This window comes from Pelmatolapia mariae, linkage group LG10_11, assembly GCF_036321145.2.
Source record: "Pelmatolapia mariae isolate MD_Pm_ZW linkage group LG10_11, Pm_UMD_F_2, whole genome shotgun sequence".
NCBI lineage: Eukaryota > Metazoa > Chordata > Actinopteri > Cichliformes > Cichlidae > Pelmatolapia > Pelmatolapia mariae.
This window is the reverse complement of record NC_086236.1, coordinates 61,106,820-61,130,468: the sequence shown is the minus strand read 5'-3', so window position 1 is coordinate 61,130,468 and position 23,649 is coordinate 61,106,820. Positions and strand designations below refer to the sequence as shown.

General features: G+C 40.2%; 1 protein-coding gene across 1 annotated transcript; it reads right to left on the bottom strand.

The window, feature by feature from the left end:
* Positions 1 to 1,353: 1,353 nt before the first annotated feature.
* Positions 1,354 to 23,264, bottom strand: znf574 (zinc finger protein 574). The gene is made up of 10 exons (XM_063488269.1): positions 23,198 to 23,264; positions 17,493 to 17,650; positions 12,872 to 14,054; positions 12,577 to 12,791; positions 11,842 to 12,021; positions 11,481 to 11,575; positions 9,326 to 9,420; positions 4,202 to 4,350; positions 3,691 to 3,978; positions 1,354 to 2,302 (listed from the first exon to the last, which is right to left on the bottom strand). Exons 1-10 carry the CDS (start codon positions 23,208 to 23,210, stop codon positions 1,703 to 1,705), a joined length of 2,976 nt encoding a protein of 991 aa, XP_063344339.1. The 5' UTR covers positions 23,211 to 23,264; the 3' UTR covers positions 1,354 to 1,702.
* Positions 23,265 to 23,649: the final 385 nt, after the last annotated feature.

The window sequence follows — 23,649 nt, the reverse complement described above, 5'->3', positions numbered from 1 at the left end:
TTTTTTTTTGTTTAAATCATCATCAGTATGTACAGAGGTGGTCAAAAAAAAAACTCCTGGGCAATTCACTGAAATGCACAAACTCTGTTCTTAAGTAAACTACTGCACCTGTTTTCCATTTCCAAGAAAAAATATAAAGAGGGGTGTCTGAAGACAGTACTGTAGATTTTTTAGTAGTTAGCATAACTGCAAGAAACTACACTGCATGAGAAACCTCATTAAACTACAGACAAGTAGCGATTAAATTACTTTTACTTTTTTCTAAATGACTAGGATTAAATTAAAAACCATGAAAAGATTAAGTCTGATCTACTGATGACATACCGTCTTCCACAGATCAAAAAGACATTCGCGCTGCAGTTAGTGTGCCTCACCGGTCTCATGATTTCCCCGCCAGCATCAACAATTTCATTATGTCTGCGTGTTTGTGTGTTTTTGTTTCAGTGTCAAGCAGCAGGTATAATAAATGGCACTCCACCAGAATATCAGCTCTCATGATTTGCCAGGAAGAGGGGGAAAAAAACATGTATTTATTGACTCACAGGCTTTTGAATGTCTCAAAAAAAGCAGCGAAAAGCTCCTCAAGTTTTGGCACCGGCTTCTTTTTGCTCCTCAGGAGCCCTCTATTTCCTGATGTGCGTCTCACTCTGCAGAAATGCTGCCATTTCCCCATTTCAGTTACCCGCACAATCATCAGCATTTCTGCCTCTATGACATGAAAACAAACTAAGACTGAGTGCCTCTGCGTGCATGTGGTCTCAAACCCCCCTGTCAGCAATCACTGGGTGGGAGACAGCCATAAACTGCACTTTAGAAGCCTATAATGGGCTACTGCAGCGCTGGCAAAACTTATATCACATTATGCCTCTTCCAATTCAGACACAAATAGGATCATTATTTTTGATAACTATACAGCAAGTGCTGGATAATTTCATTACACAACTTGCCACTGCATAATGCTGTACTTCAGTTAAATCATCATAAATCTCGCCGTATCCCTATTATTATTGTATTTAATTACAGCACAAAACAAATCAATAACGTAATGTCCTACAAATTATTGGAGCATTAGACTTGATCTACACACATTACTCTGCTTCGCTGTGCCATTCGCTAACATCAGTGTGTGTCTGTGTGTGTGTGACAGAAAGAAACAGCGGTTTGAAAATCTCGACAGCGACTGCTGCTGAGCGGGTCTTTATGTTTCTCAGCTCAAGCTACTTCCTAATGTTGGCTGAGGTGCCAATTTACAGCAGGACCTATAAAGTCTGTCCCATCTGATGAGACGGGGGCAATGCCCTCTTGTCATCCACCTAATAAAATGATCGACGCTCACAAGAGTGAATGCTCAAGCGTTTTATTATAAAGAAAGCAGAGAACACTTCATAGGCAACCACGTCGTCCCCTAATAAACAGGGGCAGTAAATGCACACAATCAGTTCTATTAGTTTGAAAAGCTAATTTAGTGTGTGAGTGTTCCGCTCAATGTTTCCTCTATGTCATAAATTCACTTGTCTGCTCAAGAAAACTTATTACACAGGTGGAGAGTTTTGCTTAAACTCTCTTGGAAATCTGCCAGACAATAAACATAAAGGGTATTGGCTTCATCTGTTAAAATATTTAGATCACCAGCAGTCTATATTAGCGATTAATCATTCAGTGTTTTTCATGTCCTTGTTGTCCACGATTTCCTAAGCTACCTTCAAACAGTCTCCTCCATAATGAACTCAATGGTATGCTGTGGTGACTGACTCGTCTCCACCATGGTGATTTCACTGCCGTCCATTGTGATGGTGGGAACAGTGATGGCCTGAGTTCCCAGGACAGAGGAGGGCAGAATGACAACCTGCGACGCTCCCTCTAAACTGCTGAGTTGATCGGACGGGATCATTACGGTCTCGGTAGCCCCTTCAGCTCCCTGCAGCACGTAAATGGTCTGCACAGAGCCAGATTCGACCTCTTCCACGGTGGCCAAAGATGACAGTGCTTTGGCTCCCTCCAGCACCTTCTGGACCTGAGCAGCTTCAGCTGCATTAACCACCTGCTCCGCTGTTTCCGGAGGCAGGTCCCCGTGCAGTCGGATGTGTTTATCCAGGTTGGAACGAGACCGAAAGGCAGCGGGACAGTGAGGGCAAGGGTAAGGCTTCTCGCCGCTGTGGGTGCGGGCGTGCTCGGTGAGACGAGCGGCGACGCTGAAACTCTTGCCGCAAATCCAGCAGCAGAAAGGCCGCACGCCGCTGTGGATGCGCTCGTGATCCTGCAGATGGGGCAACTGGCGGAAGCGCTTACCACATGTGGCGCACTGGTGGAAGAACAAAGAAGAGGGGAAAAGGTGAGAGAGAGGCGAGAAAGTTAAGTTCACAACTCTGGCAGCACACAAACTCAACTGCAATTAATTCCTAAAACCTCTCTTTACATTTTTCTGCAGATGCAGCACTCCTGGCTGAGACACAGAAAGAGCAGAAAGAAAATGGGATAGGGAAGACAGAGGGAAGGACAAATACAGAGCAATAAAAAGATATCATCATCATCAGTCCCACACAAGCAATTAATTGTTTGGTCAATAAGACATCCACACACCAGATAAAAAAAGAAATGAAGGAAATACGTCTTCAAATATCGTGTTTTACCTGACAAAAGCTGAAAAACCAGCAAATAAGAAGCAGAAGCCAGAGAACATTTGTCATTTTCAGCTTCGTCACAGGCTAATGATGAATATTCTGTCGCTGAAATAATCGATTCGACTAAACCCTGCAGCTCTGCATGTAAGGGGAGTGTAATAAATTACACAGAGTATGAGTTACACAACAGAAAAAAATATTAGCAGTGATCTAAGAGCTTGACTTTTCTAAATAATCATTTTAGTAATCAACAGTTCAACGGCATCACTCCTGCAACACCAACATTTGTTCTGTTCGCTCCCAACTGAGCGCAGACAATGAAATAAAAGTAGATAGATGATTAAACCTGAAGCACTACAGAGGAGTAACAGTATTGAGCTTTGCTTTGATTCCCACTGGGGACACTCAGATTGAAACTGCAATCCCTATTGACAGATCTGCAGTTTCAGTATCTCTGTGAAATACACTCTAATATAATTACTTTTCTTGTGAAGTTTGCTCTTTATAAACTGAGCAAACACATATGTTCCTCCAGGAACACAAGGTATATTTGATATAAATTAAAATGTATCCCCGTAACTGCCTCTGTGTTTGAGAACCGGTGCTCCTTGAACCGCAGTCCTTAGCCTGCCTGATAGATCATGGCTCAAAGCGAAGCTACAAATATTAAATCAATTTCTACAGCTGAGATGGGCTTGGGTGGGTCTATAGTTGATGTCCTGCCTCGTCACCAGAGCAGCAGAGAGAGAGGGAGAGAATCCCAGAATAGTAACAGGCACAGAGGGGAGCTGACAGGCCCTAACTCAGCCCTGCCATTAATCACAGGTACACAGAGAGGGAGAAAACACCCGCAGGACACACTCTGCACAAATGGCCATGGTCCGGAACCAGAGAGATGGCCGCAGCTATGAGCGGGTGTGACCGTGGATGGGGATGAGGCAGCTATAGGTTTCATTTTGAAATACAGGTGTTTAAAAGATTTCAAGACCTTGTATAAAGAGACAGAAATAGGATTCTTAAGGCTGAAAGAAACTACCTTTACACAAGTACACGCCACCGTGCTTCTTACCTCAAAGGGCCTCTCATCAGTGTGTGTCCTCATATGAACGTTGAAGGTGGAATTATAGGCAAATTCCTTGTGGCAAATCTGACAACGGAAGCGGGGTCGGTTTTTGGACTTGCTGAGCGTTCCTTGAAAATGCGCCAGCACATGCTCCTCCAGGGCACTGTTAGAGATAAATCGGCGGCGGCATGGCCTCACTGGGCATTTGAGAGGTGTCTGGCCTGTGTGGGATAAACGATGAAGGTCGAGGCCCTCTTGGGTCATGCAACGGTGTCCACAAAGGTCACACTCAATCTGAGGGAGGAATAAAGAAAAGGAAGGGAAAGGAGACGAGAGGGAGACAAACCAGAATGAAATGACAGAAACGGTGTCGTCATTATCTAAATTTTTGTCTACTTATCTAAACTACGATGTCACAATCCAATTCCAAATGTGGACCGTGAGACACATCGCCACTCCCTCACTAACCCCGTCAGCTATTCGATTAGAAAAAACAAATCACACTCTGGCTCACAACCTGTCCAGTGCAGCGTCCTCGGCCCTGGCCCCTCCCACGACCGGTATTCTTCTCCTCTTCGGTAGTAGGACAACGCTGGAGATGGATTTCCAGCACTGATTGGTTGATAAACTGGGATGAGCAGTGAGGGCATGTCGCTGGCTGCTTGTCTGTAATGGAACAGTGTCGGATTTTAGACAGGTGGTCATAATTTCTCGTCATACTACACGCTAATGGCCGTGCTGAAATCTGATGGCTGGTTTGAGCTTGCTGACTGCTTGATGTTGGGCCAGCAATCGCGCAGTGACAGGTGGTACATACAGAATCGGCAACAGTGGCCAAACAATCCGCCGCAGCCAGAGTCAACAAATAATGTGGCCTCTGTTTACCGTTTATGATTTCAACTCGACAAATCGGTGCCAAAAGATGCAAAACATGAAAGTTGTGTTGCAAAGAGTCCAAAAACAACCTGTCATTTAGCTCACCTATTAAAAAATGACCAGCGGCCCTTTTTATAATGATTCACAAAGACAACAAAAGCGACTAACATTTATTGAGCTCAGCTGTGACGAGCTGCTGCTTTTCTCTTTGCATCACCAGGTTGACATCAAGGCGGATCTCATTAAACATAGTGAGTACTGGCCAGATGTAACCGATCCCCATTAAACAGAGTTACTTTATCAATGCCATTTTGAAGAACAGTTTATTAACTTTTAGTGCATTCATCGAGTCAGTGGGTCACTGACTGTTTAATGTTGTGCTGCTACAAGATAAAAATGATCCTGAAGACTTTAAAGGCAGCCAAGTATAGAAACTTTACACTTCAGGGGAATGGTTGATATCAAGTATAGTAATCAGACTTGTAGAAAAGCTACGTAAGGTATCACAATCATGCCTGTGAATAGAAATTCAAAAAATTATCAGAGTGCATTTCAACATTTTTTACATTTAAATCACCCTATATTAAAAATTATTTGCTTTTGGAGTGTTACATAAGCAATTTGATTACTTTATCTTGGGCTCTGAGAACTTTTCATTAGGGATGTTTCCAGCGACTAATGCACTAGCTGATTGAGTGAGAGAAGAAATGTAAATGAAATTAATTGTCTAGTCAAGTCTATTAAAACACATTCAGATAACAGTCGAAAGGGAGCAATCTAATGGACGAGGTCAAACGCTGCATGCACAAATACTGCATGTATTCAAGAGCTATTTGAAACCTTTAATCCCATTATTTGATAACCAAATAGTATTTTAAATGATGCCAAAATGTGTGCCAATTTGTGGCACACATTCACACTCGCTGCACACAGTCACGTCACATTAATTTCCCAAGTGTGGCTGACATTAGCACCGCCACCAGCCTTTTTTATTCAGGTTTGCAGAATGTGGTTGAGTTGTCATATGCCAGATTGCTTTTCATTTTGAAACAGCCAACATAAAACTGCAAAAGGTACAGCAGAACTGTACTCGTTGCTTATTTACAACTTCCCATCACACAATGGGGTGTTGCCATCTCCCAGAGCTGCAGCTCCAGCTAGCTGCATAACACCTAAGATGAAAATAATAAAAAATTCATATGTTTAACCAACTAGTATTGCTGTTGCCGACTAGTGACTGGAACAACATTTACTGATCTAGTCAACTGGTCACACAGTCAAACATACTTTTAATGAGCATTTCATTTCTTGTTTAATATATAAAAGCTGTTATTATTTATTGGTTAATCAGTTATTAATTTCCCTGATTAACTCGTTACCTATCTGAGCTATACAACATTATAAAACTGCAAAATTGTGTCAATGAGGTCATTCGTCATCTAACTGATTCATCACAACCAAAGTAAACCAAACTTCCTCGCTCCCTGGGTAGCTTTCAAAAATCTGGTTGGGAAACTACTGACACTGATGGTTCATCATTAAGGCCATAGGACGTCATGCCAATAACTTGCAATTTGCTAACCATCTGTACAGTCTGTCCCAGTGGGGGAGATCCACTCTGCTCCCTATCGAAACCGTCTAATTAAACCTTTAATAAGGGCAATCTCAGCCTATGGCCCTGGATGGATCAATAGATCAATCTCTCCAATCATTTTTCTCAGAGGAGCCCTGTACCTCTGACCTCTGCCGCACGCTGACTCTTCAAGCTTAACTAATGAGGTTGGTGTGCCAACACCCCCTGATTAAGATGAAGTGTCAACATGTTGACCCAATTCATTTGCCTCCACCTTGCTCCTCCACTCCACATGGCACGCTAATCAATAGAAAGTCATTGACCTAATGCACTGAAGAACGCATATACCATAGGCATATTTTTGTAAATTAACAACAAGCAAATGGTTAGAGCCATTTTTGGCTGAATCTCCATTATTCTACAATCATTCACTGGATCAGAAAATCATCTCTAGTTTTTCTATTACAACAAGATATGTAGACAGCTGGGTTCTCAGTATCTCCACCACAATTTAAAACCCCTTCAATGATAAATAGTAAAACTTTGGAAATAAAGTAAGGATATGGGACACTGTGTTCACCTTATGGTGCCCTGCCACTTTTTTCATCTCCAGTTCAGACAGAAGTGTATGCATTTATCCAGTTTGTTGCTAGCTAACGTAGATGTCAACAATAAACATGCACATCCATCAGCAACCAGTGACATGCAAAAATCACATATCACATCTCCTCAATCACTTTGTAATATCTGCAGTGTAGGAGGCTCCGTGACACCAAGAGGGACATCATGTCCCTGAGTATCCTGACCAAAGCAATCACACTTTTAAGACAGATGACCTCTGATGAAATATGCAGACCTGTTTGCAGTAGCATACCCATAGTCATCCTCTCTATCTTCACCATGCCCAACTGCATGTTGGGAAAACCAAGTGTTGTACTTTGTTCGTCTTCTTCTTATAGACATAGCATTTCTTTCCCCTTCAGTCAGTATGATAGTGAACTGAAGTCTGACCACAAGCACTCAAGTGCAGGTGAGTCTCGCCAAAAAGGACAAAGGAACAGTCTCGTCCAAATGAGCAGTGAACCGAACAAAAGTGTGTAACGTTGACCTGTAGCACAAATATCACCCACATATATCATCTCAAATGCAGCCCATAATGTTGCCATGGTAGTGGTCTGCTGGTACCAGCTGCTCAAGACGCTGACGACACACACATGATGTGTCAGAGGATGAACAGAGCAAACTGTCCAGAATATCATTGCGTCATTATGAGCAACTAGCATGTTCAGCTTGGCATGTTCCAAACTGACAAATTTTTGCTTCAAAGTCATGCTCAACAGTTTCTTATCAATATGCCCTATGACGAGTACTTTTGATGCAATATCAATTTTAAAATATTTCTACTTTAAATACTTGCTTTGACGTGTTATTGATGAGCCGCCTGGGGCAGAAACGAGAGGGGTTTAAATTATGTGACAACTAAACCCAGAAAAATTTGTAAACTGCAAACATGCCAACCAGACTTAAAACATTTGTAATAGTACAATAAATGGTGTGAGATGGCTTTTGTTTTCCTAATATTAGGGGCTTGTAAAAGAAATTACTTATTTAGAATGACCCATTTCTCAAATTGTTATAAAATAATCACATGAAACAAATGATTAATTCTATTTATTTACACACATTGACAAACATTAACTCGTGGTCAGAGTAAGAATAAAGATATACAATAAGTTAAATCATACCAGAAGGTGGCAGTGCTGTGTCCCTTTCTTTTAACTAAAGATGCCAAGCGGGTTTGGCTCTACCCACTTATTGGAAATATTTTGTCAGAATCTCATATAAAGGGATTTCATTGATTTTATTTTAATATAATATTAGTTTTAAAGCTATGCATTGGTAGAGGACATTTCAGCGTCTCATTCTGCTTCTTTGTGAATGACATCTTCTCTTAGGTTACACAGAGCAGCACAGGTTCTCAGTATTTTCTCCCTGTCGGGAGTATGATTGACTGGCAGAGCCTCGGAAAGTATTTTCAGGTGTTTCTGAGATGAATGCTATCAAGCTACAAGGTGCAATGACAACTACACAGTTAACTGTGTTCTGACCGTAGTAATGACTATAATATTCTCCTCTGGAGTAGAGCCTTTCAGGGCTTCTGCAGACTGATTTCCGACAAGTCAATTATCCATGTTTTGACAGGACAGTAATCTTTGAAACACTGGGTCAGTTTCAACTATTGTGTCCTTAGTAAACTATGGGACATAGCACCTTCTCCCTAACATCTGCTATGCTACCATTCTGTTTTCACCTATTCAAAAAAATACAATATATACATATTAAATTCCTGGAGCAAGTTGAGCTTGAGCTATAGGGTCATAAAAAGCTGCTGAGCATGATAAAACTATACGAAGGCTAAAGACTGAGCCAACAAGTGAAAGCTGGATAGAGGTCACACAGTAATAAGATGATACAAAGTGTCCCGTGTGGTGGACCTCAGGGGCATTAGCAGTAAAGTGTGACCACTATCATCATCTTGTGCATCTTTAAATTTGGGTTCCAAATCTTCAAAATGGACATTTATCGTTCTTACACAATGCTCAAAATGTGTACAGAGGCATATCATTTGCCAAATTGGCATAAAAGCTGTGTATTAGCATTACTACCAATATCGATATCTGGTGTGTCTAAAAGATGCTGATAGTAATTATATAAAGCAAAAGCTTTGACTATCACTACAATTTATTCTGTTCAAGGAGGCATTTATCTTAAGACCTAGGACAAGCCCTTCTGGCATTAGCTTGCTAGCTATTAGTAAATAACTAAACAATAATAAAACAGATTCACTTGTTCTCCTCTCCAGAAAAATCCATGATTTATTACAGCTATCTTGTAGTCCAGAAAGTTTTCAGGTAAAATGTGTTGTAATGAATAAACGAATGGCAGTTTTGTTTTTCATTAGCTTCTTCATTTCTCATTGAATCAATGCTTGCTGATTTTAAAAAAAACAAACAAAAAAAACTTTTTCTCTTCCTCTTTGATGGAAGTAAGATTAACACATGACGCAGTGCAAAAACTCGGGCAAAGAATAAGATCAGAATAATGGACACCAAAATCAATATCAAAGAAAATCGGGCTAGTGCTTGCTAACTATAAAAATATAAAATACAAGTCCAAGTCTTGAATTCTTACCCTGATGTATGAGGGAGTGCAGGTCCAGGTCTTTCCTACGTTTGAAGGCCTCTCCACATTCGGCGCAAGGGAAGGGGTGGCTGGTGTGCAACAATCTGTTCAAACACAGAAGTATTAACAGTTTTTTTAATGCTACATTAAAACAGAGCCAAAACATTTAAATCATAGGCCAAGGACATAAACATATATAAAATTAAACAATTATAGCTCCCAATATAAATACTTAAGCAGTCCTAATTCAGAGACACATAAAAGTGTGTAATTAAAGTCATGTTTTGGTCTTAATCTGCCACCTCGTATGTACTTAGCTGTACGTCAGGTCAAATGAGGGGTACCGGCATAGTGTACAAACAGCCGGAGATAAAAGAACAGCAGTAAACTGGGAGGCGTCAGGGTTAGACATGAAAGACTATATTTATCCTCTGCATAACGTTACACTGGGTATAGCCTTAGGGGAGGAGAGAACTGCTAGGATGTATTCACCTACTCCTGTATCAGGCCTGTTTTTACAAGGAGAAAACAAAAAAAACACTTCTTTGCTGTGCGTGCAGCTTCTCGTAATCAGAACAAGCAGGGATGATGTTTCAGTTTCCACAACTTTGCTAAATATTACATACATACAAATATCTGTATTACTCCGCCACGGTGTTACTGCTTTAGGTAATGTTCCTGAAAATATTCTTCACCACATGACTGATTCAAAGTAAAATTGGATGCTAGAGGTTATGTGCAAGGACCATCCAAGGCCAGAGTCTTTCTGTTCCCTGTTAAATGACAATAGAATTCAATATTTCAGGGACAGCTGACCTCGAGCCAGATAGAAGAATTAAAATCCCCGTCAGGGACGCCCCCTCCAAGACGGATGTTCTTTGACGAGCAGGGGTCACGTCACATGTAAAGTATCAGGGTTTAAATTAGATGTACACTGACACCTAATTTAAACCCTGTTGATTCATCAATATTTCAATCAGCAGAAAATGAGCTCAATGTTGAGTCATTTGACATGCAAATGAAACACATTTGTATGCTGCAGATTCCGTAAACATCTAAGACGTCCGTACCCTTCTCTCTACCACTTTGGAAATACTCTTATTTGCTTTCTTGCTGGAAGCTTCAGGAGAAGTTTGATACCTTCATCGTCTCTAAAAGGAAACCAAATATCTTTTTATGTGTAAAGGTTTATTTCTGAACTTGGGAATATAAAAAAATTAATTCATTTAAAAAAATAAAAAATAAAAAAAAATAACTAACCCACAATCTTAACTCAAGGTCTTAGCATTGTGTGTCCTCATAAAGAGTGTGCGTTGCAGTTTAAAGCTCAGGATAAAGGTGGTAAAGAACCTTGAGTTAACACCGTTTCAAAATGAGATTGTTCAGGTTTTAAAGAGTTTTTCACAGAAACCAGTGAACTTGAGGATGTCATCAAAGACAATGAGATGAGCCTTTTTTGCCCCTCCACATTTTCCACATTTTACTGTTCACCAAAATAATAATTTATTAATCTCCAACAATGATGTCGATTTATTCCTCCTAGATAATGTAACAGTAACCATTTCACTGTTTTACGTAACATCAAGATAATGAAAAGACTTAAAATGATTACATTTTGGTGAAGTCTTTGGGTTTAATGAGGAAGAAATAGTGACAATAGTACTTAGCACACTAGATCATGTTAAGTCAATATTATATGAGTTTTATTATATATATATATATATATATATATATATATATACATACACATACACACAGTCTGTAGTGTACATCCTATCCCCCTTGTTCAGCCAGGCAGGACATGACCAGGCTCTTTCTCCTGTTCTGTGCAGTTATCGTTCTCATCTTAATTTACTGGGCCTGCGTCTGTCAATCATATGTGGCTCAAGGGCACACAGACATCTCAGTGTGTTTGCTACACAGCTTAAAGGTCTTGCTCAGTGGTCGGACACGGCTCAGCTGCTACAGCTCCCGGCAAGAGGGAGGGAGGTTTATCTAAATCCTGTCCTGCCTTCTGTTTGAAAATGTAATTCTAATGTAGTTATGCGGTAAACAGATTTTGAATTTGATTGAATATTGACACGTTCTAGTTATTTCCACCAACACCAGCAAAATACAAGGTGCCGAAAGTAAAAAAATAACGTCAGAAAAAAAGTGTTATTACTTGTGATGGTTGAGCTGATCCTCGGTGTTGAAGCGTGAAGGACAGTTAGGACAAGGGAAGAGATGAGCAGCTCCTTCGTTGTCCAAACTGCACACCTGCATCGACAGACACAACAATCAATATCGATAAAAAGGGTTTCCTCCCCAGCAAGATACTCACACAGTGACTTTTTTAAATTTAGCTTTTTATTACAGAACACATCATCTACCATTTCACCAACTATCAAAATCACTTCCAATATCAATAATATTCCTGTACACTTAACAATATTTACGAATATTAAGATATTTTACAAGATTTTGAAATAAAAATGCTCAATCAGAGAGCTATTCTGATTAATATTAAATGGCGGAGCTGGTACCGGTTTGCGGCCACGCTTGCGGCGAGGTAGTGTCGATGTGTGAATGCGTTGGTGTCTCTTCAGGGTGGCTGCCTGGGAGAAGTTTTTGCCACAGACATCACAGCTGAAGGGCTTGTTGCCCGTGTGGCTCATGCTGTGGCGCAGCAGGCTCTGCGAGTTGGTGAAGGACTTTGTGCAGACCTTCACAAAAACAATAACCAGAATTAGTGCCAACAGTTTTAAACACTATTTGCAAGCAAATGAAGCCGTGTTGAAGTATGGAAACCTCTGAGCGAGTCACATATCCCAATTTTTTAAATGAAAAGAGGTAAGAGAATTACAATTCTTAAAATGTTTCAGAAATTTACCAAAAAAAAAATAACAATAACTGTGTCCAAACAACCCCCCCACCCACCAACATACACACACAAACACACACACTTATTTCCCTGTCCTCTCATCAGTTTTATATTGTAGAAGCCGTCTTCTTTTTACTTGAACCTGTAACTTGCTCAGCGATGCCCAAACTTTTGTGGACATTTTCATATCTACATTTGCTCAGATTCTACTTTTGTACTTTAAACAGACGTCATTATGCAAAGACACCAAGGAATCTGTCAAACATAATGAGGCTGGAGATGTCAGCCTTCACTTCACAGCATTACATCATCTCATCAAAGTCTTCTGCACAACAAAAATGTAAGAAATTCCCGAGACTCGAGACAGAGACACCCTGATTGAATGCTTGATTGGCACCTTGCAGGTGAAAAGTTTTTCTCCGGTGTGGCTGTAGACGTGCGTGCGGAGGAAGACGCGTCTCGTGAAGGTTTTGCCACAGTACGGGCACACGTGCGGGAGTGGTGTTCGAGCCCAGTCCTGTAGCAGCTTGGCAGGTGGAGGGTGATTGGTGTTGTCCGAGTCTGCACCAGTGTTGGCCTCTAATTCTTCTTTAATATCTGAACTCTTGTTTCCTGAGTAAAGAACAAAAATTCTTGTTAAAAAAACAACTACTGCCTTGTAGTTGTGTTTTAAAGTAATGAATTTCACTTACCTTTGAGTGCATTAGCACTCAGGATCCTGAAGGAAGGCCTGCTTCTCTTAGGAAGGGGGGAACCTGATTCACCAGCCGAACCAGGTGAGGAAAGCAGTCGCTTTGTGCTCTGTGGGCTATCCTGAGGTTTGGTGGTGGCTGTTTCACCACCAGCTTCTGCCCCATCAGCCACCTCTGTCACTGGCATGAAGCGGTGCTGCCGCCAATGATACAGGTACTGGGTGGTGTTCATGAAGCTCAAATCACAGTGGGCACACGTGTGTAGCGGCTCATTAAGGTTGTGCTTCTGCTTACGATGTGTAACCAGCCCTCCCTCGTCGCTAAAGCTCTGAAGGCAAAGGGTGCACACGAACAGCTCGGGCTGTGTGAAAGTGGCGTCAACACTGGCGGAGGCAGAAGGTGCACCGTGGTCCCGCTGATCTGCGCCATTGCTCTGAGTAAAAACCTCTGAAGTCAATTCCGTAACCTCTACCGCCTTTTCCTCGCCCTTCTGTCGGTGCTGTTTTCGGTGGTAGAGGAAGAGAGTGGTATTTAGAAAGCTTTCCCCACACACGGAGCAGCGGTGCAGAGCTTCCTCAAAGCCGTGCTGGGTCTTGCGGTGAGCCACTAGTTCTGACACCAGGCCGAAGCACGAGCCGCAGTCCACGCACAAGAGCACAGGTTCAGGCTTTGGCTTTTTGTTCGCCCCTCTTCTCTTAGGTGACGACTCATCTGGATTTGAGACTGAAACTACCTCGGAAATAGGAGGATCAGAGCTCTGAGATGAATTGGTCTCTGTACCTTCCTGCTGCTCCAGCTCATGCAAAGCTTTTTCAACTGCATCTGAATTGATATTTTTGTTAGTTTCATGCTGTGAGAAAGAGGATTCAGCGACTGAATATAAAGGTAAGGTTGCACTCTGGACTGAGGAGGTCTCTGGCATAGTTTCTGAATCTGGTTTTGACTTGTTCTCAGACATGTCAGACTGCTGACATGCCCCTTCTTTACGGTGCTGCTGCCAAAGTACAAGGCTTTTGAAAAGTTCATCACAATCCCCACACTGGTAGAGGATCCTGGGCTGATCTGACGATGTGCTGACTTCATCCTCAGGGGGAGCACTTTCAACAGCCTGCACAGACGGCTCTTCTGCTTGAACTTCAATCTGTGGGAGTGCATCTGTCTTTGATATATTTATTATGTGTTGCTGCAAAGACAAGAAAGGAAAAAGAATAAAGACACTTTTTAAAATCTTTGTTTATACAAATAAAACGACTTGTTGCAATAACAAGTCAACACGCTTTGGTTTTTTTCCTTTTTCCAGTTTTATTCTTTCTAAAGGATGAAAGATGAGAATTCAGTGTTGGGGTACTGAGGTCAATTAAAGCAGTGTGTGCTTAGAGCCAAGGTTCCCCTGAGAGCTCCAGACAACCAAGATAAGGCCTCACCCTGGCTGATAACAATCAAAAGGCCCATCAGGGTTGCAAGGGTCACTCCACAGGGTCTTACCTTCGCGCCCTCCACCCATTTGGATGATAAAAACAGAGCATCAAGGTCGGGGTTAAAGGCATCTGGAGCTGTCAATCACAGCTGTTCAACATGTCTCACATGTAATGATTTGTATTTCCTTTGTTGTGGTATTCTGGAGTGTGAGAACTGAAGACCACCCTCAGATGTGGTCTAGCTGCTTCACAACACACACCCACACAGCCATCACCCACAACATTGAACCCACTGGTAGGCAAAGTGAGTAACATCGATCATCTCGTTAAAATCAATGACCTGCTGGGAAACCTTGGCTTCTGGCATTCATGTGGATCAGTGCTTTCAAATGTGGCCAAAAATAACGCTTAATTTTTCATTCAAAATTCCCACTGTTGTGACTTTGACTCACACAGTATGCAGTATTATGGATGGATAGCGCTCCGCTAACCACACAGCAAAGCTGGGTTTAACAACTTTTGTTGTAGAAATCAAGCTTCAAATGCTGGGTGGCTCAGAAAACAAAGAAGGCACTGACAGTGCTAATTTGTTTTAAAATTATTCATTTTTACAACCAAATATCTGGTTTTAATTAAACTTCAATAATCAAATTACCGGTAAGAATAACTGTTCATAGCCCTCACATGGATGCTACTGTGACACATGTGAGGTACCTAAACACAGTCCAGGTCTAAGGAGCTGGAAAAGAAAGCAACTGGACTTTTCAAATTTTCCTGAAGATGTTTCGCCTCTCATCCAATGGCTTCTTTAGTTCCAAAACCAAATCATGGAGCGTGCCAGCTATTTAAACCCTAGTGGGGGGTGGTAGTCCCTTAAGAGGGTTGTTTTAGTCCAGGAAATGTTTCTGTACCTCCCAGATAGCAGAAACATCTCTCCAGCAAAGAGTTCAAGGCACTGACCAAGCCTCCAAACTCCCCAAATCTCAATCCTGCAAACCGCGGGATCCACTGCCAGACAGTGCAGGCGACCCCAGAAGCCCTGCATCCATACCCTGACAGAAGTTAGGAATGTAGTTTTGATAGTGTGCATAAACATTGTATATGATATAATACGTTTTTTATAATAAATAAAAAGCAAAATACACATGCTGCCATTAACTGCCTTTTGACTCACGTTTTAAAACTAATTTCACTGACTTTTTATTTTAAATGATAGCATCATTTTGTGTTTGTGCTCTTTAAACAAACATCTTTACAATAATGCCTGCTTGTATTTACTCTACAAATCCACAGTGCTGTAAAGCTCAAGCAGTTTGCACAACTTGTATTTTTTTCCTACTACAGAAAAAATATTAATTGAATGTTTCATAAACAAAAGCAGTAAAACGCTAAATATCATCTGATGTTAAGTGTAAGCAATATGTTTATTTGAGTTATGGGGATTTTTTTTAATTTATTGGGTTTTTTTTGCTCTGACTGATGCATTTCTCATGCTCTTCTTCCCGCTGGCGACTCAGGATGCAATCTGTCTGTCATGAGCGCCGCCATGCTTTATGGACGTATGGTGAAGACTGTAAGGATGGAAGTCCAGGCACAAGCTTTGACAGCCGTGCCCTACTGCTAAACGAGGGGCAGTGACTGCTTTTAACCCTGCGGGCTTTCTGAAGCTGTCACGGGAATGGCAAATAAAAGAAAAAAAAAAAAAAAAAAAAAAGTGGCAGCTACTTCACAAGACTCAGCTCAACATGTCAAAGTTAAATGGAATAACTCTTTTCATTATGCAACTTTCAAACCCTGCAATTCAGACCACATTTTCAGAAGACTAATGCTTTCCCAAAGAGTATTTACCAACCTGAAAGCACACCATAAGAAATAGTGAATACAGTGCATTATGTAAATATCTGCACCCCTCTAAAAGCCAAGTCAAAGAATAAAAACAACAGCAGTATTAACATACAAGAGGAAACAATACAGAAGGAAAACACTGAGGGGAAAAAAAAGATGGTAAAGCTCACCCACAGAAGCAAAAGGGTACGGTGGTCAAAAAGAAAACAGTCTGTTCATTATTACTGCAGCATGAGGACCACTCTGGTGATTCAGCCAGCCTCATTGGATAACACGTAAATGTAGCATCATGGATCTCAATCTGGTCTGCCACTTTCAGCACATGTCCTCCTCTTCTTCCACTTTCCTCTGCTCTGGTTTATCCAATTAAATCTCAAAAATAAACCAATTCTGGCACATTTTTCTTTTAATCCTGCAGCTACTGCATCACATAACCTAATATATGTCTTTAAAAAAAGAAAATCTTGTACACACCAACACTGAGAACAGGGCTTAGCCTACAAGTCTGATAAGTACAGACTATGAGAGCTTATTCAAACTATAAAGCATGTTTTGTTGTTCATTCTGACATAAAAAGCTTGAATTAATAGTTTAACAGTCTATTCTTAATCTACTTTTAGCGCACAGCCACACACGTCTCCCTGAGTAGTGACTCATTACTCAGACGAACAGCATGCAAATGTGTTCTTTTCTCATTACTGGACAGGAAGCAGTTGAACTGTTTAATAATCTTCTTACCTTAACACACAACTATTGTGAGTACATAACAGTAAAGGTTAGGGGTCTAAATCAAGTCCTAATTCAGTCAAAATACAACCAGAGCCAAAATGGGGAGAATTTTCTCTTCTCCAAAGTAAATATGTAATAGAAAACCATCATGAACTGAGATTCTCTTCATTTTAATGTCCTTTATGGGCAAACAAGAAAAAATGACAACGCAAATGCAAATCATTGTTAACTTATATTACAGCTAATTTTCTGTCACTAACCCAAAAAGAATTACTGGTTACTCTGTGATTAAAAGTATGATGTCAGGGTGCACATAAATCAGAGACTAATATGCAGCAGCACCTTGAAATATGTCAGTAAATAATCACAAACAACACCATCTTAAGTGCTCGCACCAAGGTCACTATTACTTTGATAAGTAGCAGTGCATTGTGAATTTATGACTAAAGTTAAACGTGTCACTTCAAAGTCACTCTCCAGATATGATTCAGAGGCTTTTATGTGATCACACAGATGGTTATTTCAGGCCACGCTGTCATAATTTAAGGTTTTTAAATCGCCTTTTTGTCCAGCTAAAAATCACAGTCACATGACAAAAACAGCAGAGTGGCAACTGTGTCAGCGCTCACCTGTGTCTGCAGCACTGGGACGGTGACGGCGTTGGTTCCAGATGTGTCTGGCGGTTCATCGCCAGCAGTGCATGTCAACTGGTGCTTGAGGACCTCTTCCAGGGTGTTAAACTCCTGGTAGCAGGGGAAGCACATGTAGACGGACGAATTCTCCATGGCTGTAGGGGGATTAGAAATTAAAAACATTTCATGAGAAGTGCAGCAATGTAAGCTGATGTAGATAAAAGTGCAACAGTTCTCAAAACGAATGCATGCTTTGAATAAGTAACATCACTACGTGAATCTTATACAGATCTGTAAGTGCTTTACATTTGGAGTTTGGTTGTGAACATTGCCCTCTTCTGATGAAAAGAAGTGTCTGCATATTTAATCAACACAGCAGCTTGGACACAATTGCCAGTATGCAAACTGTGGGATTGCCAAGATGACTCACCATGCACTGAGCCGAGCTAATTGTTATTTTGACCATGCAGGTTGCTGCTCAGGTGGAGACCTTGCCAACTCTTTCTCTCTGTCTCTGTGCCATTTCACGGCCTGAGCTTGTGTTCAGCTCCAACATCAATTAGATATGTTCTGTAATTGGACCCACTGGTGGTGCAGTCTAGCTCACACTCCTGTCGAATGTAATAACCAAAACACTATGTCTGTAAGCCTTCCTACTCACAAGATAGCATTTAGACCTCCACAAGCAATGCTCCTCTTTGAAAAAAAGAAACCTTTCAAAATGAAAGAAACCCAGTGAGAGGCACACGTGTTTATCTCTGAAACACATCAATTCAACAACACACTTTCTGGTTTATCATTTTAATTGGCAGACAACGAGGAAATATAAAGGTTAATACAGGTGATATAATTAGATTTTGTTTTAATGAGACATCTCATGAATAAGCATAGGGACTTAAGAGCAGTAATAAATTGGTACTGGTACCAGACTCACCAGTGCCAAAGTATTGATATGAGTCAGGGTGCTGATAATTATGCAATGTTAATTCATCCTAAAGGTAATCATAATGAAACCACGCGTATCAAGCAAATACATGAAGTTACTATCCATTTACAGTAAGTGATCTCTGATCACGACCTGCAGGGCCAACTGTTCAAAAGCGTTGGCACTCTTTACTACATTTAATGAAAATGCAGCTACATACAATACACTGGATGTGAAAGTTCGTTCTGAGTGAGAAATAACCTTAGAAAACACTAACAAACCAGAGTACTCTTTAAAGAAGCTGTGACTGCTTTAGCAAACAACCTGCTGTAGACATCTTCAGTGCGGCCTCTCCGCAACGATCCTGATAGGACGTACTCAACTAAAATTGATTCTTTCATTTTAAAAATAAACCTGTGGTTATTAACACAGATAACTCTGGCTTTAAACGCATCACTAAATTTTTCTAATTTATGACAAACAGCCTGTAGACCTTGTCAGACACTGAAAAGAAGTTTCTTTTCAATCGCTGGATAATGGAAAATGCGATGTGGACAAAAGCTGTGTGTGAGGACTGTTTCCAAATTTACTGTGAAAAGACTATAATTCTGCATCAGCACATCAGGGAACTGTGTGTTAAACCATAGCTGCTTTTCTGCAGTGGACATCAAGGAGGAAGCATCACAATGAATACGACCATCTATGACATTTCTTACTGTAAGCGCACTAATCACTCTTAGGAGGTATGCACTTACTGTGAAACACTGGGAAATCTGACCTTGTTTTCCTTTTTCATTTGCTTACTTTGAATTTATTTAACTACTACTTTGAGAAAATGCTGATAATAAAGCGGCCGGCCAATTTCAAGTCACACTGATGTCCAATTTATGTTCATGGCAGGTGAAATCTCTACAAAATGCCTTGTGTAGATGAGTTATTAAAATCATACCTTAGAGAACAACTAAATTATTTCTCTTAGAACATTGGGGGGGGGGGGGGTTACCCTTTCATGCAGTGCAGAGGGGGTATTGTTGCATTATAAGACAAGGCTGCGACTGATGGTATTTCACAAGTCCACAAGAAGGCATATTGAAAAATGCCCAGGGACTAAGGGAGTTGACTTTACTCTTGACATTTCCACTTTATTCTCGAAATGAACAATAAAAAAAATCCTTTACTATATTTTTTCTTCTATCATACACCGAGTGGACCCCTAGTTTTTATTAAAGTGTTGTGCCAAAAACCCACTGTTGGTATTTATATATGGTTGTAAATAACTTGCTGCCCTATAACCTGTCAAACAAATCCACATATCTCTCATGAATGATACCAAGTCAAGTTTGAGCCAGAAAGAAAATTCCTGTCCCGCGATGTAAGCTGCAATCACTTTTTCTCTAAGTGACTTTAACAATAGTGGCTTTGTTTATCCAGATAAATACTCTCAGTGACATTAAAATGTCTTTTTCACGAGAGATCTGGCCAAGAGGGCAGCAGAAATTCCAACAAATATAACATTTTTATAAAGATATTTTAAGTGGTCATAAAGGACCAGATTGATTACAGTGTAGAACACAAGTACGTACAATAATGCAAAGTCAAAAAAATACTTGCAAAACTTTATATTGCATACAACTTCTTTCCTAAATCCTGTTGATTACAGCCTATTTACCGGTCTAAATAAAGACATTAGACATTAAAAAACATACAGAGAAAGAAACACACACTATTGGCACACAATATTTAGTATTTACAGCATGGTGGTGTATGTGAGATAAGCCATAAAAAAAGTGTGTCTTACTGCTCTGATTTTAGGTTTTTGAGCAACAATAGTTTTATTTAACAGTGTAATGAGCTTTCACAGGTATTCCAAAATCCAACTAGTATCTTTAATGGATATCTGAATTGGCCTCTCTATGCCTCACTGTGAGGTTGTAGAACCACATGGATTTCTCCCAGACAATCAATAAAGATAAGGCTACGTGACAGATAGCGGTATCATTGCATGAGAGCAATCAGCAGTGCCCCGGAGCAGTTCAAACTTCAGTGTTCTTCTGGAAATCATGTTTTTTGGCCCCTACCTACTTCCTCACCCATGGTCATAACTTCCAAACCAAGTGCTGTATTTTGATGAATCCCATTATACATTATCTAGTTCAACAGTTGTTCTAAATGTTAAGACAGGTGTGTAATTTTTGTGTAGCATTTTAGAAATTTGTGAAATGTATGGCATAAAAATGGTGGGAAGTCCATTTTTAGACTTACAGTAGTTGTGTCTAGCGAAACACTTTATTTCTAAAGAATACGCTAACATAAAAGTAGCAACATCATTGTCAGTGGACCTTACAAAAGTTTATATCACACTATCCAGTAATCCAGTGAGAAATTTAACCCATTGCAGACATTTTTAAGCTGTAAATGGTAAAATGTTTTGTTTGTTTTAGGATTTTATAGCTGTGCAATATGACCAAAACCTCCCCTGCCCAAAAGATTTCTCATCCCGACAACGATATAAATCGCAAAAATTTTAAATTTTCTGTAAATTCTATGAATCTCGAGCAACTGAACTTGTGTGAAGTGTGCTCAGCTGGGTGCCATGTACGTGGAGTCGAGTGTTTTGACTGATGTATGAAGCTATACATTTTTAGATATAAGTTGTAAGACCCAAAATTTTCTTTGTACTTATTACATTTGAGTCTAAGGTTTATTTTGAGCACCTGACGGCTCTTTTTTGCTTCTAATCCATAAGCTCTCTAGATACTCTTCTTGCGTGGGTGGTTGAAGAGGTTTGTCGTGTTTGAGTCTGTGGTGCGGACCGGTTTGCGGCATAACTTGTATAGTACAGTTTTCTGGTCAGACTTTTCATAACCATGTGGAAAATAAACAAGTGGACGGCAGAGCCACACAATGGTCTTACCGTCATTGTTACTAACAAAAGTACGCATAAAAAAGTCACTTGTCCGTCTGTAGTGTGGTTATTATAAATATAAGAGCAAGACAGAACTTTAAGAAATTAATATAACTACTACATAGATCAGCAAAAGGATGAAAAAAATACTGCTGGAAACAGTCTATTTTACGACACCAAGAAACAAACGATATAACATGAAACGATAGATGTTTTCATATTATCATCTGATATGTATGGTCATATTGAACAGCCCTACTTATAGCAGTTTTTAAATCATACTTAAATTGCATATATTTGTTTGTTTGTTTTGTTTCGAGTATCACTACTGGTAAAACTGACTTATTTTATTATTATTATTATTATTATTAATAATAATAATAATAATAATAAATTCATTGAATTCTGTATAAAGAAAATAAGTGGTACCACCAGTATTTACCTTTCTATTTTTTCCCACTCTTTGTTATACATGAGTATTTTTTGTTTTCAGTAGATCTACACTTGACGATTTCTTTTTCCCTTCAAAGTGGCCTCAATTTTCACTCAGATGTACTACTTTCTTTCACAGAAATCCACTTTGGTCTTTTATGGAAGAAAGCTGATCAAGTAACATTCCACAGAGTAATACAGCCTGTATTTCAGTGTGTACACATCTTCCCAAAATGAACTTAAGTCTTTGAAGTATAATGTTCAGCATCTTACTAAACATTACTGCCACCTTACAGTACCATCACAAAGTACCATGAAGCAGTTGGACAGGATTGTGCTTTGTGTTATATGTTTAAAAAAAATAATGCCAAAATGCCAGTATCAGTCAAAAAAACAAAAACAAACCCTAGGTAAACAGTTCTTTGAGTTTTTTCCCCAATATTTTTTATATATATACACTTTTAAAGAAGTGTTTACCCCAAACAGTGAGAAACCATATATAGTAACTTAACTGGCCTTGACTTACAACATAAAAATGAAAATTTTACACAAGTTTAAAAAAAAAAGTCAAGCAATAATCTTCATATATAAATGGATGGATAAATCTCGTTTTATGCCATTTGTTGATATCATGGCATACCAATAACGCCCCACTGTGTCTGTTTGGGTCTTTCCTACCTGCAGAAACTATAACGTCTTACTGACTACACCTCAGTCAAGCAATAAGGGAGAAAGAGAAATGTGATATACATTTGCCAATTTACCTGCAAGCACCTATCATTATTTCCCTCCCTACGGTGTGCTAACGGTTGTGTTATTTCAAATGCTAGCCGTTAGTTCAGAGCGTTTACTGCACAGACAATGTGACTCGGATGAGGGGTGATCTAAAAAATAAAAGTCACTCATGTTTAACGCATTCAAAAACAGTCCTCCCGTTTGCTTCGTTGTCGGGGGTCTGATATGAAACAGCTGGGAGGAAAGCTAATCAGCGAGCTAACGAAGGCTAACCGTTAGCAGCCCAAGAGCTTTATCTCGGACCACCAGAATGCTGCTAACATGCAGCGATGGCCATCTTCTTAAAGCTGCTAACATGTCCGCGGCGTGGCAGCCAGCTATCCTGCTAGCTCGGAAGCTAATAAAACACCCTGCGTTTTACTCCTTGGTAGCGGGCGTCAACGACGCATTTGCTAGCGACTAAACCCTTTTACCACTTGGACCACTGGTGCTTACTTTCTGATATCAAGGAGAAGAAGAAGAAAAGACCGAAGAAGAAGGGCGGGATATGCTTCTTCGGTGGTATAATGGCGGCGACAGACTAAAAGTTAATATTAGCTGTCTCCCCCCGTTGAAATCCTCCATACATAAATCTCAGTTTGCGATATGAGACCATAAGAGCAGCATTTTTGTAAAAATAAGCCAGATATATTCAATAACGCTTACCCAACTCGGACATTGCTTGTCGAGGAAATAGGACAACTTCAGTTTTTTCCGTATGTTAGAAGGTTCGTGCTGATTGGCTCGATCGGTCACTTAATGCGCCAATAGCGTTCGAGCACACATAACACAGAGAGTTTGTAGTCGAAAAGCGCGCCAGGAGCATCAAGACGTGAAGGGGTCACTCATTAGCCCTCAATTACTAACAGTGCTACAAACAAATATGTCTGTAGGTTTAACCACAAATCATCAATTTATCACTATTTTAATACCCGAGTTTGATCGCACTTTACAAACGAATTTAGAACAACTGATGAAGTCCTGGCTTTCTTAGGAAGTTTCAACAGTCTTTAAAGTGAATACTCCTCCTACTACTATATTTGAAGTCTTTCTGTCACAGTTATTTAAAGAAAGTTTAGTACATGCAGCACTGAAACCTTCAGCATCATTGCTAATAT